The 17,912-nt window shown below is 37.3% G+C and overlaps 1 protein-coding gene across 3 annotated transcripts in view; it reads left to right on the plus strand.

Annotated features, from left to right (window-relative positions):
* Positions 1–4,086: 4,086 nt before the first annotated feature.
* Positions 4,087–17,912, plus strand: part of Vps26a (VPS26 retromer complex component A) — a 35,317-nt gene continuing 21,491 nt past the window's right edge. Inside the window, exons 1-2 of one of the 3 annotated variants that reach the window (XM_047553277.1) lie at positions 4,087–4,241; positions 10,910–11,059. In XM_047553277.1, the coding sequence (XP_047409233.1) occupies positions 4,239–4,241; positions 10,910–11,059 (153 nt within the window). In that variant the 5' untranslated portion in view covers positions 4,087–4,238. Of the gene's footprint in view, positions 4,242–4,440; positions 4,585–10,909; positions 11,060–17,912 lie in introns of those variants that run through there. The other 2 variants (XM_047553275.1, XM_047553278.1) reach the window with 2 other exon arrangements.

Genomic DNA, 17,912 nt, shown 5'->3' on the forward strand with positions numbered 1-17,912 from the left:
AATAAAATAAATAAATAAATAAATAAGATCCAAGAAATGAGGGGAGAGAAAAGTCACACACATGCACACGTATAACATAAGCTCAAACAATGACCGATAGAAAAATAAAAAATTTAAATTCCATTTATGAGTGTCAAAAATATAAATGCTGGGGCTGGGGAGATAGCTCAGTCGGTAGAGTGCTTGCCTTGCAAGCACAAGGCCCTGGGTTCGATCCCCAGCACCGCCAAAAAAAAAAAAAAAAAAAAAAAAAAAAAAAATGCTTAGATAATATAAATCTAGCAAAAAATGAACAAGACACTGAAAACTACAAAATGTTGCTGAGAGAAATTAAATAAGACCTAAATAAATACAGATATACACAATGTTCATGGATTAGAACATCTAACATGGTTAAGATACTAGTTTTCACCCAGTAGGCTCCACTCAATCCCAAACTCAGAGCAGACTTTTTTTTTTTTGGTAGAAGTGTATTGACAATTCAAAGATGTATAGTGACATACAAAGAACTTAGAATAACCAAATCATTCTTGAAAAAGAATAAGTTGGGGTAGTTACATTTCCTAAGTACAAAGCTTACTACAAAGCTTTACTTATCAAGACAGTATGACATTGCATAAAGAGACAAATAGATCAATATAACAGAATAAAAGTCCAGAAATAGACCCACCATTATATATTCAATAGATCTTTGGTAGACACCAAGCAATTTAATGGGAAAGGATTTTAAACAAATGGTGTTAAGCTGAGCACAGTGGCACATGGTTGTAATCCTAGCCACTTGAGAGGCTGAGGCAGGAGAATCACAAGTTTGAGGATGGCCTGGGCAACTTAGTGAGACCCTGTCTCCAAATAAAAAGTAAAAAGGGCTGGGGGTATAGCTCAGTGGTAAAGCACTCCTGGGTTTTATCTTCAGTACCACAAACAAAAACAAGAAACACAGCCTGTGGTCATAGCTCAGGGGTAGAGTGCTTGCCTAGCATGTGTGAGGCACTGGGTTCAATCCTCAGCACCACATAGAAATAAATAAATATGTTTGTGAAAAAAACATAGATGCTTCATTAAAACAACAACAAACCATCCAAAACAAAAACAAACAAACAAACAAAAAATGGTGCTGGAACCACTTGGACTCAAAAAGTTTTCAAATCTTATCTTACACTATTTGAAAAATTTAATTTGAGATGGATCACACGCCTAAATGTAAAAGTCGAAATTCTTGAGTCATCAATGAACATCATTAGGAAAACAAATAGGTGAGCAACAGACTAGGAGAAAATATTTGCAACTAATATATGATACAGGACTTGCATTCAAAATACTTAATAAACTGTAACTCAATAAAAAGAAAACAAATATTCCAACTAAAAATTGGCAAATCTTTGTAGATACTTCACAACGGAGGTTCATAAGCACACGAAAAAGAGTTCAGTATTATTGATTATTAAAAAAAGGCAAATTAGGGCTGGGGATATAGCTCAGTTGGTAGAAGGCCCTGGGTTCAATCCCCAGAACCCCCCCCACCAAAAAAAAAAGCAAATTAAAATCACAGCAAGGTAATCATATTGAAGAATGACTGATATTGAAAATATAGATGTAGAGATACTTAATTTTTATACACTGCTGATGGGTAAAATGACAGAACTACTTAGAAAGTAATCTTCCTCCCCCCCATACCCGGATGCTTGCACATGCTAGGCAAGTACTCTATCACTGAGCTAACTCCCCTGAAAAGTTCCTTATAAAATTAAATACATTTCTACCTACCCAGAAATTCCATTTTGTTATATTCCGAAAACATTTGTACACAAATGTTAATAGACCTTTGTTCACAGTAGGGAAAAAAACTGGTAAAAACCGATGTCTATTAACAAGAAAATAGGTAACTGTTCTGTGGTTGGTTTACACAGTGGGAAACTACTAAGCAATGAAAAGGACCAAACTAGTGATACACAGAACAACATAAACAGATTTCAAATTCATGACTGGGCTGGGGGTATAGCTCAGTGGTAGAGTGCTTGCCCAGCATGTGTGAGGCCCTGGGTTTGTTCCCAAGTAACCCCCTATACACACACACACACACACACACACACACACAAAATCATTATGATTAATGAATAAAATGAGATACAGAGGAGTTCCTTCCATATATGGATATCAACCCTTTATAAAATATATGATGTGCAATTTTTCTTTCCTATTCCATAGGTTGTTTCTGTTGATTGTGTCCTTTGACACACAAAAGTTTTAAACTTTGATGTTGTCCCATTTGGTTGATTTTGCTTTTGTTGGTTGTGCATATGATGTCATATCCAAGGAACCATTAAGTCCAAAGTCATGAGGCCAAGTCGAGGCTTTCCTCCTATGTGTTGTTCTAGGCACTTTTTGGTTTGGAAACTATGTCTGTCTTCAATCTATTCTGAGTTCATCTTTGTACCAGTGTAAGATAAGAGTCTAAATTCATATGGGTATTCAGTTTTCCCAACATCATTTTTGAGGAGACGATCATTTCCTCACTGAGTATTTTGGTACTCTCCTCAAAGTCCTTGGATGAAAAGGGTTTCCTTTTTAGAAAAGAGGATTGAGCCCAGGGCCTTGAGATTTCAAGGGAAGCACTCTACCAACTGAGTTATATACCCAGCCCAGAAAAGGGCTTTTCTTAAGGAAGAAAAGGGGGAAAAAACCTTTTTTTTAGCACAGTTTTAGCACAACAAAATTGAGCTAATACTTTCTCCATTCACATGCTAATTTGCTTTAAAAAAAAAAATACTCCCGATTTAGTGAAAAAGAGTTCTGATTTTTTTTTTTTTCTTCAGTGCTGGGGATTGAACCCAGGGCTTTGTGCTTGTGAGGTAGGCACTCTACCATCTGAGCTATCTCCCCAGTCCTAGATTACTGGTTTTTAACCTTTTTTCAGATAACAAGCATTTAAACTAGATTCCCCAAAAGTCCTAATTCAGTTCTATCCTACAAAGTTTTATACGTTGTATTACCTAGTATCTTTTAGATCGAACTAATTTTAAACTTCTATTGATCTCTTCTTTGACCTAGAGATTTCGAATTGCTTGGTTTCTAATTATTTGTGGGACTTTCTAGCTATTTTTTGTTAACTACTGGAGCCCCTACTCTGATTTTAATCCTTTTATTAAATTTGAGACTTGCTTTACAGTCCTGCTTCCCCATCTTGATTTTTGTTTTGTTATATGGAATAATCTCTTATTTTCTTTTTTGATTATGTATAGAGTGCACTGTAGTGGTTCAACAAATTATTTAATTTAATTTTATTTTTTTGCGGTGCTGGGGATTGAACCCAGGGCCTTGTGCTTGCCCCAAGCACTCTACCAACTGAGCTATATCCCCAGGCCGGTTCAACAATTTTTGAGACTCCAAACATCATTTCATTCATCTGGAGATCTTCCAAGCTTACATTATAATGACTAGTACACAGTTAAAGTCAGAGAAGTCATCCGCAGCCTCGCTGGACTTCTTTGGAAGGTCCGCCTCACCCCCAAAGAAGAGCTGTAACAGTCGATCTGACATTTTCCTCTATGGCTGGGTCACGAACTACCCGTGGACTTTAGGAAGCAACGGATGTGGTACTCAAGACGTTTTCCCTATTGATCTCTTCAGAGGCGAGAAGCTGATAAGTTCCCAAAACCCTGAAGCCGTGGGGGTGGGATGGGGAGCTGGGCTGAACTCCAGCGAAGTGGAAGACCCCGCCAAGTCCGCATTAACACAGCACATCCCTTGCGAGGCCTAAGGAAGCGGGGCCTCGAGTAACGTCTCTCATTGGCCTCGGCAACCCAGTACCCAGCGAAGGAAAACGCCTGCCGCACAAACCCTTCCGACTCTCTCAAACTTCCACTGGGGAAAGGAACTGGGTGTGCCCGTAGAGTCAGACGGCTCACTACCAGTCACGTGAAAGAACAGCGGGCGCGGAGAAACCGGGAACTTACTTCCGCCAGGGCCCCGCCCACCCGACGTCACCCGCGGAGCCCCTCCTCGCTCCTGGAAGGAGGAGCACGAGGCCCCGCCTTCAAACGGCCTCTCCTGCAGGGCCAGGCCGGCCAGCAGGGCGGAGAGAGGCCCGGAGAGGGGAAGCGAGGAAGGGGGTGGTCACGTGCGGCGGGCGGCTGGAGGTCACGTGACGGGGCGCCGGGCGGAGGGAGCCTGGGCTGGGAGTTCTCCTGAGAGAAGAGGAGTGAAGTGGCGGGGACGCGGCGGCGGCAGCGCTGACAATGGTGAGTGCGCGGCGGCCGGTGCTCCAATCTCCCGCTCTCACCCCGGAGCGCGCGGCGGACGGCCAACGGCGGGCGCGGCGTCGCGGAAGGAAGGGGCGGGCGGGCAGGACTGGGAGCAGGGAGCAGGGAGCAGGTTAGGCCTGTCGGGCTGCCCGGGGCTCGGGGGAGTGCGAGCGGCGCCGCCTCTTCCCGGTCTCGGCGAGGCCCGAGCACCTGCAGGCGGCCGCGCGCTCTCCTGGCCATGTCGGAGCCTCTGCCGGCGTTCCTCGACCGGCTGTGGAGTCCCTGGTTGGGCACCCGGACCCCGCCCCTGCGGGGGCCCGCCGCCGCCTCCCCGCCCAAGGTAGCAGGTCTCTGCGCTCCTCCGGGGCAACCTCGCTTCCGTGCAGGTTGGGTGACCCGGAGCCCCCAGTTCCGGATTCTGGGGGACTTGGTCACTCTCCCTATGTCATGAACTTGATTGAATTCCCGTAATTTTTTTTTTAACCTGGATACGGTGACTCTGTGATTTCATGACCCTCGTTGGGACGGAGTGTTGACACTTGTAGAATGAGAGAGAAAAAATAGAAGAGGGTGTCTGAACCCGGGGGGCGTTTTAAACTCCAAAGACCGAGTTTCGTGCCCGCGGATTTAAGCCTTGACTTTCATTTCCTGCCCTAAGCCATTTCTTTAACTTAACGCTTCGGGATGTTGAAATGGCCTAGGAAGCAGAGAGGGAGGGAAATCAGAGTATTCTAACCACAGTTAGTGGGAAGCACAAGCGTGGGCATGGTGCTGGTTAACTTTCTGTGTGTTGGCAGCCTCTTCTAGATTGGAGCTCATTTGGCTCATTTTATGGTAGCATTCGTTTCATTTGGTTTCATTTGGTCTGCATACTTTGAGCGCCTACTGTGTGCTCTCCGTATCCTTCCTACTTTCCCAAAGCTTGCCTTTTAAATAAACTGAAACTTTTGGCTAACGGTCAATCCATTTTTTTAAGTTACTTTGAACCAATAACTTCTAAAATCAGAAATCGCGTTGCTTTCATTTAAAGAAAAAAAAAAAAAAAAAGGACGTATTCATTTTTGGAGCTTTTTTCATTTTATTCAACATATTAGTAGTTTGTCCAGGGGCCATAAACAAAACTGCTTGCTTTTTTGTAGCATACAGTCTAAGGGGAGAGACACATTAATTTGTGTAAACTGGTTGTTTAACGTGGAAGTTAAAATTGTGATAAATACTAAGGAGGAATTACTGGAGGATCTCACCTAGTCAGGGAGTTGGAGAAGCCTTCTTGATTATGATTTGAAAAGAAAACTTTTAAAAAGCCCTCCAATTTTTTTGCTTATATGTGTAATTAGTGCTTTTACTAAGCTATCTGCATTATGTACAAGAACAGTTTTGTTTTCAAGTTACTTGTCAAAAAAATGAAATTGTAAAGCTTTTAAACATTGAAATGGGCACAAATGTATGTGTGAAAATATGCTGTTTCATTGTGTTTAGGCTAAGCGAATAAATTTTGAGAGTCTCCCTTCCACCTCACCTTGATCTACATTTCTTTTCATCCACTGGACTTGGTGCAATTTGTTCAATGAGTACTAAAAAGTTAGTTGTCTTTTTATGTATTCACATGTAACTTTGCCGTATGATAATGCTTAATATGGTGTTTACACATTGTATGAAAAATCTTAAATTAACCTGAGGTCAGTGATTAATATGAGGTTTAGGCCAAGATTAGAAAACTGAAACAATTGCTGTAATGTTTTACTAGTAATATATACTGCAGTCTAGTTAGTTATTTTAAAGTGACCTAGGAGATTTATTTATTTTCTTCATTTTGCTGATACTGGGGATTGAGCTCAGGGCCTCACATGTACTGGACAAGCCCTGTACCATTGAGCTACATCCCTAGTCCTAAGAGTTTTAACTTGTATTGTTAATTGTATAGTATTGCTCCTGAAAATCCTTTTTTGGGGGATGCTGGAACACAGGCCCTTGTGCATGCAAGACAAGTGCTTTGCCACTGAACTACATCTCCAACCTAAAAATCTCATACTCTTATTGCTCACTTGAAGTTACCTTTGATAGAAGATCTCAGTATTCTTTCAAAACTGCCTTCTGTGGTTTCAGTAAGTCAAAGTATCTTAACTTTTTATAATTTTTTTTCTATTTTTGTACTGGGGACTGAACCCAAGGGTGCTTAAGCACTGAGCCACATCCCCTGCCCTTTTTTGATTTTTTAATTTTGAGACAGGGTCTCGCTAAGTTACCTAGGGCTTCCCAGAGTTGCTGAGGTTAGCTTTGAACTTTTGATCCTCTTGCCTCAGCCTCCCAAAAGTCGCTGGGATTACATGGTTGCACCAGTGCACCGGGCTCTTTTTAAATTTTTATCCCTTCCTTTCAGGTATTTTACTTCCTCTTTAACATATTAGAAGTATTATAATATGATTGTGAATAATTAGAATTAAATATTTTTTTTTTAGATTTTTTTTACCTTTATTTTATGTATTTGTTTATATGTGGTGCTGAGAATTGAACCTAGTGCCTCACACATGCCAGGCAAGTGCTGTATCACTGAGCCACAACCCCAACTCTAAATATCATGACTTTTTATTTGAAATGCCAGAATATATAATCTTGAAATAAAATACTTAAAACCAAGACCTTGGGTAAAGAATCTTTTACTTTCAACTGTTTTTAGAAGGAAAACAAAAAAGGCAAGTTCTTTTCTCAGATATTTTTTCTTTCTGTTGTTGACTTGTTTAAGTATAAGACATCCACAATTTTTTTGAGTCTTCTTTTTAGTAAACCTATAGGTTCATTTTTGATATGTCCTAATATAAAAAACCTGTATAATTAACCCAGTGCTAAAATCTTAATGGCATAGTTAACTTGTTAAAGTGCTAGAGTTTATTACTCAATCTAACTCTTCGGCATGTGCTATTTTCTTATACCTTCTGGTTCCTCACCATTTTAAATTTTTTGATTGTATTAAGAAATAAAGGTAGTTTTTCATTTTTAGTTCTGAAATATTTCATGCATACAGAAAATAATGTATATAACACAGGTTTTTTTTCTTTTGCCTTTTTTTTTTTTTTTTTTTTTGGTACTGGGAGTGAACTCTGGTTGCTTAACCAGTAAGCCACATTCCCAGATATTTTTCTTATTTTTTTTTTTTTTTTAATTTTGAGACAGGGTCTCAGTAAATCCTTAGAGCCTCAATAATTTGCTGAGGGTGGTCTTGAACTTGCAGTCCTCCTGCCTCAGCCCCCCAAGTTGTTGGGATTACAGGTGTTTGACACCATGCCTCGCTGCATGTATTTTTTTTTTTTTGGTTATTGGGTTATTGATGGACCTTTATTTTATTTATTTATTTATATGTGGTGCTGAGAATTGAACTCAGTGCCTCACACATGCCAGGCAAGGGCTTTACCTTTGAGTCACAACCCCAACCCAGCTGCATCCTTTTTTTTTTTTTTTTTTTTTTTGGTGCTGGGGTCTGAAACCAGGGCCTTGTGCTTGAAAGGCAAGCACTCTACCAACTGAGCTATATCCCCAGCCCTGCAGTATTTTTAATGCCTAGGAATTTTTAATTTTTAAGTATGGTATGAGAACAAGACTTTTTGTGTATGATTTTTTTTTTTTTTTTTTTTTTTTTTTTTTTTTTTTGCGGTGCTGGGGATTGAACCCAGGGCCTTGTGCTTGCAAGGCAAGCACTCTACCGACTAAGCTATCTCCCCAGCCCCTATACAACAGTTTTTGATAAGTTTTCAAAACTTAGTTTTTCTTGAAGTAGCTTTGGAAAGTGTCAGTTGAGTGAGAAAATTAATATTTCTGCCTTAATTTTGTAATTCAAATGAATTGATGCTGTGGGTGTCACAAGGAAGGAGTACTCATTCTCTTCTCACCCTCACTGCCAATTGGTGTTCTCTTCACTGCACCTGACTTTGTTTCCCCACTTAAAATAGCTACTTGGAGATGTCTTCCATCCTTTCATAAGTGATCTGTGCACAGCAGTCCCCTCCCATGTTGGCTCAATGATTTGCACATAGTTAATAATTAGTAAATATAAGTAGATTGATTTGGAACTGCTGTACATCTTATCTGTAGTTTTCTCCTAGGGGAACATGTACTATTTCAAAATTTGCTATTTTGAGTAGGTTTTGAGTTTTAAGACTTAACAGTATGAACACTGACTAGGAATAGATAATGCATGTAACCTATCATTGAAGTTTTCCATTCTCTCTAAATTAGTTCAGCGTAGTTTTATGATGAAAATTTGATTAAAATTAAAATAAGCCTGTGACACCTAACTTTGGAGAATCCAGTTTGGATTAGGGAGTCAAGGAGAGTCTTAGGGAAATGAGTCAAACTGAAATTCAAAGGGTGAGTGTTAGGTTAAGGTACTTTGCTTGGCTCTAGGACAAAGAATTTGGCAAATTTGATGGATTGTTGCAGGAAAAAACTCTGATCGTTTGAGGCTGATGTGCCTGGAGAGGTAGGTAGAGCTAGATATATGTAGGGTACATTACAGAATGCATTGTGTGTTTGTGTTTAAAATTGAAGTTAATGTTACCTACAGAAATTTTCAAATATGGATATAGCTTGGTGAATTTCACAAAGTGACCATACCTGTGTGTCAAGTGCTCAGAACAGAGAAGAGTACTAGCACCCCACTTCCTTTGTTCTTCTAGCCACTTCCTAACTTCTAGTATTACAATGTATATGACATGTTTTTTACTTACTCTACAAATGGGATCATAAACAATGTGTATTCTCTTGTGTAGCCTCTTGGACTCTTTTCATTTAACATTATGTATATGAGATTCATCTTGGTGTGTGTGGTTGTTACCTCTTTAGTTCTATTGCTATTCATTGTTCCTATTGTATGAAAATATACTAAAATTTGTATGTCCATTTTCTTGTTGATAGATATTTGGATTGTTTCCATTGGAGGCTGTTATAAACATTCTTGTATTTGTCTCCTGTAAGAGTTTCTATATAGGACTATATCCAGGGATGGAATTGTTGGGTTATGGGATATATACATTTTAAGCTTTACCAGATAATGCCAGACTATTTCCTAAGTAGTTCCAATTTATAAGTTCATCAGCCCATTGAAAGATTTTAAGCAGGGAATGATGTGATGAAATTTATGTTTTTTAAAGACCACTCTTGCTTATTCTATAGGGTAAGTTAAAAAGGGAAATAGTACATGATAGAAGACTATTATCTGTGTAATTAAACAGAAACAAAATCAAAAAAGCCTGTCACAGTGCGGTTCACCTATAATTCCAGCGGCTCGGGAAGCTGAGGCAGGAGGATTGAGAGTTCAAAGCCAGCCTCAGCAATAGTGAGGCACTAAGCAACTTAGTGAGATACTGTCTCAGAATAAAATACAAAATAGGGCTGGGAATGTAGCTCAGTGGTTGAGTGCCCCTGAGTTCAATCCCCAGTACCAAAAAATAAATAGTAAGGGCTGGGGAGATAGCTCAGTTGGTAGAGTGCTTGTCTTGCAAGCACAAGGCCCTGGGTTCGATCCCCAGCACCGCAAAAAAAAAAAAAAAAAAAAAGTAAAACAACAACAACAAAAAACAGATTAGAAGACTATTTTCTAAATAATTTTTGATTTGTTTATTTTGGTACTGGGGATTGACCCCAGGGGTGCTTTATCACTGAACTACATCCCCAGCCTTTTTCTTTTTTCTTTTTTCTTTCTAAATTGCTAAGGGTCTTTCTATGTTTCTGATGCTGGCCTTGAGCTTGTGAACCCTGTGCTCATCAAGTCACTGAAAGTACAGGCCCCCATCACCATGCCACATGACCAAAAAAAAAAAAAACAAACCTTCAGTTATATCCTATATTAGAGTTGCTAATAGATTCTGTTCATATTGCTTATTACCAACTAATATGTTTTGGCATTGATAAGCAATTGATCTTTGCTCCTTATAATTCTGCCATATGGAGAAATTACAGAATAAGGCTGGTATATTTTTTTTGGAAAAATTCACAGAAATTTTATTAGTTTCCTCAGAGCCAATGTTACTCAAAGGATTGGTATAATGTAACACATCCTTTTCAGACAATATAGCAGTAGATTCTATAGTAAGTAGTACATTGTAATAATTATTTGGACTTTTTAGAAGTAATTTGGATTATGCACATTCTCTAATGAAACAGGTATGATGAAAGGTAACTTTTAAAACTTAGGTGTTAAGAATTCTTACAGTTCTAGTATCTTAGTATTTGATTATTTATAGTGGTTACCTATGAAAATGATTGAAATTAAAGCATATTTAAATTTGTTTAGTTTTTTTTCTTTTTTGATCATAAAAATCCTATAACATGATATCTGCCCTTTTAATCTAGCTTTTTAAAGTGTACAGTACAGTATTATTTACGCATTATAACATATTCAGCTTATTCAGGTTTTTTTTTTTTTTTTTTTTTTTTTTGTGGTGCTGTGGATCGAACCCAGGGCCCTGTGCTTGCAAGGCAAGCATTGTACCGTGCTGAGCTATCTTCCCAGCCCGCCTATTCAGTTTCAATGTAGCATTTGATTTAGTTCTTATTTGTGAACTCATGGATTTGTAGTCTGTTTAACTGAAGGTCAAAGGTAATAAAATTTGAATAAAAAATGTTATGACTGGCTATACATGATAATTAAGAGCATTTTCATTTAATTTCAGAGTTTCCTTGGAGGCTTTTTTGGTCCCATTTGTGAGATTGATGTCGTCCTTAATGATGGGGAAACCAGGAAAATGGCAGAAATGAAAACTGAAGATGGCAAAGTGGAAAAACACTATCTCTTCTATGATGGAGAATCAGTTTCAGGAAAGGTAAATCTTTTGTTTGGTAGAATTACCTAGTTGTAGGATATTAGAATTAGTCATCAAATGACCGGATCTTGGCTCAGTGGTAGAGTGCTTTGCCTAACATGTGTAAGGAACTGGGTTCGATTCTCAGCACCGTATATAAATAAATAAATAAATGTCCATTGACAACTAAAAAAAAAAAAGAATTAGTCATCAAAATGATCTGTACTGTGTCTAAATTTGGGTTCCAGATGAATGATTACAGTGATTTTATTAGAGATGGAATTTTTTTCCCCCGAAGGTCAGCTAAAACCTTTGATTGATTAGAACATTTACAGGAAAGACTCTTAACCCTGGAAGAATTTCAGAGGTAGAATTTCTAAATTACACAACAAATTTTTCTCTCTCTTTTTTTTTTGTGAATTTGTCTGGCTTTGAAGAGTTTCGCCAGAATGGAGTTGTGATCCTTTCAATGTTTGCTTCCCCTTCAACATATAGTTGAGTTCTAGAGATTGTGGTAACTTTGTGGTGTGCCATTCTAAAGGTTTCTCATTCTTTGTAGCTTATCTCCCTGTGCTATTCTTGTGTCTGTTGATCTTATTTCTTGGTACTCCATTGAGGACCCAAGTACTTTTGGAACATGTCTGTATGTCAGATTCTGTAAGATATCACATTCTTCCCCTTTTTCTTATCCAGTGATGTAGAAGATTATACTTAAACCTTAGGGAATAGGATCAATACTCATTAACTTGTAACACTAGGGAAGCCACGAAACATTTTAAATAATTTTTAAAATATAAAATGTTAGGATTTTTCTCTTTTGCTTCTTCAAATAATATATATATATGTGGTACGCAGTTTGGAAAATAAGATATAATCCTATCATGGAAGTAATTCACAGTTAAAATTTGGGTGTGTCTCCTCTTTCTCAGCATTTATTGTTTATGTATTTGTAGTACAGTCTTGTGTCACTTAATGACAGAGATACATTTTTTGACAGATATTTCTTTAGATGATTTCGTCATTGTGTGAACATAATAGAGTGTATATACACAAACCTAGTGGTGTGAACTTCTATACACCCAGGCTACATGGTGTAAGCTGCTTACATTTTTTTTCCCATTTTTTAAACTCTTTTTTTGTTGTTGTTGAAAACTAAGATATTAGCCTAGGCCTACACAGAATCAGGATTGTCAATATCATTGTCTTCCATTTCCCTATCTTGTTCCACTGGAAGGTCTTTAGGGGCAAAAACATATTTGGAACTGTCATCTCCTATAACAGTTGCCTTCTGGAATCCCTCCTCAAGGACGTGCCTGAACTGTTTTACAGTTATTAATATTTTTTTAAATAAGTAGTAGTACTCTCTAATAAATACAGTAAATATATGAATCAGTGAATGGTCATTTGTTATCATTATCAGTTTTTATGTACTGTATATAATTATATGTGCTATACTTTTATGTGACTGACAGTGCAGTAGGTTTGTTTACACCAGTATCACTAAATACATAATATGTAATAACTTGCAGTGTGATGATGGCTACAAAGTCACTGGGTGATAGAAATTTGTTGGCTTCATTGTAATCTTATGGGACCACCATCATATATGCAGTTTGTCATTGAACAAAGCATCATTATGTGGTGCATGAAAGTAGTTTCTATTTTTTAAGATGATATCATATCATCTTTGGTAATATGGACATCTGTATGCATACATTTTTCTCCAGATTCTGTAGGATAAGATTATTTGCTTAGAATAGATTCCTGGAAATAAGTTGCTGGAACAAAAGACATGAGTATTTGAAGTTTTTTTTTTTTTTTTTTTTTTTTTTTAATTTTGTGTTTTAGTTGTAGGTGGACACAGTACCTTTATTTTATTTTCATGTAGTCCTGAGGATGGAACCCATGGCCTCACGCATCCTAGGCAAGCACTCTACCACTGAGCCACAACCCCACCCTTGAAGGGTTTTAATACATATTAATCTGGAAAATTTATGTGCGTTAAATTGCATGATCTACATATATTGTCTTGTTTCACCTTAGGCAACATTGAATATGATCACTTTGTAATAAATGTGACTCAGTGGTTAAATGCCTCTGAGTTCAATGTTCAATCCCTGGCATCACCCCTCCCACCAAAAAAAAAAAAATATATATATATATATATATATATATATGGAATATAATAACGTTGGTCTACATTCTTTGATTTTCAGTACTTAAGATTTTTTTATCTTCTGGCATAAAGTCTTGTTGACAAAGCCTAATTTTGTTTCACTTAAAACTTACAATACCCTTTTTGCTTTGATACCCAAAGGATTTCCTTTCCTCTTTTGTTTTATTTTTTTTGTGGTGCTAGGCCTCATAAATGGTTGATAAGTACTCTACCATTGAGCTACAGTTCAAGCCAACTTTTCTCTTTCTTTCTTTCCTTTTTAGTACTGGGGATTGAACCCAGAGTTGTTTAACCACTGAGCCACATCCCCAGCCCTTTTTATTTTTTATTTTGAGATAGGGTCTCACTTAGTTGGTGAGGCTGTCCTTGAACTTGGGATCCTCCTGCTCAACTTCCCAAGTAGTTGGGACTACAGGCATGTGCCACTGTGTCTTGCTAATATTTTTGTTTATAGATGAGGAAATGGTGGCTCATAGGTTAAGTAGCATGTTTGAGAGTGTACACTTATTGATATAGAGTAAAACAGGTTACAGGACAATATACTATACTTTTTTTTTTTTTTGCAGTAATGGGAATTAAATACAGGGGTCCTTTACCACTGAGTTATATCACCAGTCCTTTTTATTTTTTTATTTATTTGATACAGGGTGTTGCTAAGTTGCTGAGGCTGGCCTTTAACTTGTAATTCTCCTGCCTTAACCTCTGAAGTACCTGGAATTTCAGGTGTGCACCACTGCACCTGGCAGGAAAACATTTTAAACATCACATTTAGAATAAGAAGATAGATAAGAAATAATATACTTACTTGGCATGTCATTTATTGTAATATAACAAATGCAAAAGAAAGAAGAGTTCATATTTTGCTTTTTTCTTAAACATCCAAATTGTTTTTTAATTGGAAAATGTAGAATCATTAAGTGAGAGTGAAATTAAATTACGGTTAGGAAAATTAAAAATAATCTAGTTTTGAACCATTTTGGTGGCCAGATCTGATGAGTGCAATGCCATATAGTACTGAGAGAACTTCGTAGGACTGACTGCAGAATCTCTGCTACAAATCCCTTAATTGTGGAAAATTAGAAAAGTTTTAGAATATAGGAAAGACTACTTTATATATTTAAAATGAGGCAAACCATTTGTATTAAACTTAATATTGATTCCTGGTGTAACTGTAGAATAGGTGATTTATGAGTAGTTTGAAATGAAAACTTGAGAAGAAAACAAGCATTGGTTATGTGTGATCCAGTATGTGTAAGAACAGATCTTGCCTCATAAGTGTGGTAGTGTAATAAAAAGATGACTGGACTTCAGTTAAAATATTTAGCCTCTACTTGTTCACTCTTTTGTTAGGGAACTCTAGTCAGTCATTTATCTTCACCTGGATTTCACCTATAAATTGAGGAAGTTAAATTGGATCATTGGTTTCCAAACTTGGCTTTGCATTTTAGTATCTCTGCCTGAAAATTCTTCATATATTCATTATTATCTTGGATCTTAGAGGTTTGATATCCACCGAAAGAAAGAATAATTTCCTTTTACAATATTCCTGATATGTTAATTTCTGTATGCATACTTTTCAGGGTGGGAATTCAATTATCCTGACAACAGTATCTACCCTGCTCTTTAGAAATATACATAATAAATTTAATCCCTTTCTATGGAAGAGTTCTTTTAAAACATTTTCCAGTCCACTGTCTTGTTTATCATAAGTCTTCTCTAAATTAAATATGCTATTTCCCATTTCCTTTATTCCTGAAGAAACATGGATTTTGAGTCTTAATCATCCTGATTGCTTTCTTTTAGAGGATTGAGTTATCTGGCATTCCCGTGTTTCCAGAGCCTGGAACCATATTTAATTCAGAGAAATGGAAGGGCTGGGGAGATAGCTCAGTTGGTAAAGTGCTTGCCTTACAAGCACAGGGCCCTGGGTTCGATCCCCAGCACCGCAAAAAAACAACAAAACAGAGAATGGGACGGTTGACTTTTTAAAACTCTTAAGTCAGTTCTAGAGTCCTGGAAGCATTCCATAGTTCTACTCATAAAATGACTGGGCTACCATTCGCATTAGTATCCCCAAAATGTAATACTTAGGTATCAATCTAACAAAATATGTACAGTGTTTGTGTGAGGAAAACTACAACACTTTGATGAAAGAGATCGAGGATAAATAAAGGGAAAGATAGTGCATGTTAGTAGATAGGAAGACACAATAAATACTAAGATGATTGTGTTTCCCAACCTGATCTATAGAATCAACTTTATCCCAATAAAAAATCAGAGACATTACTTCATGAGTATCAACAGATTCTAAGATTTGTATATAAAGACAAAAGTATATATAAATAGTACATAATATGAAGAAGAACAAAGTTGGAGAACTGACATTACCCAATTTCAAGACTTACCACAATATCAAGACAGTATGGTATTGGTGAGAAAAGAGAGAAATAAATCAGTGGGATGAAATAGAGTCCAGAAAGACCCACCCTAACCCTAACCCTAACCCTAACTGCAAAGACAAAGCAGCAAAGACAAGTCAATGGAAAACAAATATTCTTTTTAACAAATGATGTCGGAACAGTTGACTATCCACATGCATAAATATGAATCTAAACACTGACCCAATGAATCATATGCCTGAAAGTAAAATGCAAAATTATAAAATTTATAGATGGTAACAGGAATAGATCTAGATGATATTTAGTTTTCAGTGAGTTTTTAGATATAATACCAATTGGATTTTGTGAAAATTTTAAAACTGCTTTGAGAAACACAGCATTAGGGGAATGAAAAGATAAATCACAGACTGGAAGAAAATCTTTACAGAACACGTTACCCAATAAAGAACTTGTAACCAGCTAGGCACTGTGGTGCACACTGTTAATCCCAGCTATTTGGAAAGCAGTGGCAGAAAAATGGCAAATTCAAGGCCATCCTCAGAAATTTAGGAATACCCTGTCTCAACAGAAAAATGACTGGGGGTGTAACTTAGTGATAAAGTACCTGCCTAGCATATGCAAGACCCCGAGTTCAATCCTCAGTACCTCAAAAAGAGAAAGAAGAGCGGGGAGGGAGGAGGGGGGAGAAAGGAGAAAGAAAGAAAGAAAAAAGAAAGAAAAAGAAAGAACTTTTATCCAAAATACACAAATAACTCTTGAAGCTCAACAATAGGAAACAACCCAGTTGAAAAATGGGCAAAAGATCTGAACAGACATCTCACCAAAAAGATAATACAAATTACAAATATATATGGAATGGTGTTTAACATTATATCATTGGGGAATTGCAAATTCAAACAATGAGATACCCATTGATATGGCAGAAATCCAATGTATTGAGAAGACCAAATTCTGGTGATGATGTGAAACAACAGGAACTCATTCACAGCCAGTGAATGAATGCAGAATGGCATAGCCAGCTGGGTGTGTTGGCGTTCAACTATAATCCCAACTACTCAGGAGGCTGAGGCGGAGGCCAGCCTGTACCCTGTCTCAAATTAAAAGCTAAAAAGGGTTGGGGATCATGCTGTTTGGTATTCACGCAGATTGAAAACACTTCTGCACATGTGTGATAACAGCAGCTTTATTTTTAATTGCCAAAACTTAGAAACAATCAATATGTCCTTCAGAGAGGAAAAAAAAAAGTCATTTAAAAAAATACTTAATTTTGTCATAGAAGTTCAGACTAGTTGTTTTTCAGTTGCATATCCAAGTGACCCAGGCATTTATTGAAAAAACTACCTTTTATCACTGCACTATAGTGCCATTTTTGTCATACATAGATCAGGGGTTATGTGGGGTCTGTTCTGGCCTCTGTTCCATAGGCCCATTTGTGGCACATACTTTTCACTTTTGTTTTGTAACTTTGTGTTGGGGGGACACTAGGGATTGAACACAAAGTTGCACTACTACTGAGCTGTGTACAGAGTTCCCCCATCTTTTTTCTTTTTGAGATGGAATGTTGCTAAGTTGCTGAAATTGGTCTTGAACTTGAGATCCTCTTGCCTTAGCCTTCTGAGGTGTGGGATTACAGGTATGTACCACCATGTCCAGTTTGCTTTTCTGTAAAAACAAAAATGTAGCCTTATTGAGTGATAAATCATATACCATAAAATTCATTTTGTGAAGTTTAGTAGTATTTACTATTTTGGCAGAGTTGTGTGACATTACTACTATCTGATTTCAAAAAGAAACTTTATACTATTAGCAGCCACTTTCTGTGAACTCTACAAATCTGCTTTCTCAGTTTTTGCCTATTCTGGATTTTTGATATGAATGGAATCATGTACTCCATGGCCTTCAGTGTCTGGTTCCTTTCACTTAGCATAATCTTTTCAAGGTTCATTAGGTTGTAGTAAATATAGTACTTCATTCTTTTTTTCTAACTTAGTGAAAAATACATAAAATGTACCATTTTAACCATCTTAAAGTATACAAATTCAGTAGCATTAATTACATTTACTGTTTGGCATCCATAGTTGCTATATTTCCAAAGATTTTTCATTCTCCCAAACAGAAACTTTGTATCCATTTAAGCAATAGTCCCCCATTTCCTCCTTCTGCCAACTTTTGGTAACCTTTAATCCATTTTGTCACTTTGCCTATTCTAGATATTTTGTGAAAGTGGTCATATTATATTTGTCCTTTTGTGTCTGGATTATTTCATGTAGCATATTTCCAGAGATCATCCATATTACAC

Source organism: Sciurus carolinensis, chromosome 5, assembly GCF_902686445.1.
Source record: "Sciurus carolinensis chromosome 5, mSciCar1.2, whole genome shotgun sequence".
In the NCBI taxonomy this organism is placed as follows: Eukaryota; Metazoa; Chordata; class Mammalia; order Rodentia; family Sciuridae; genus Sciurus; species Sciurus carolinensis.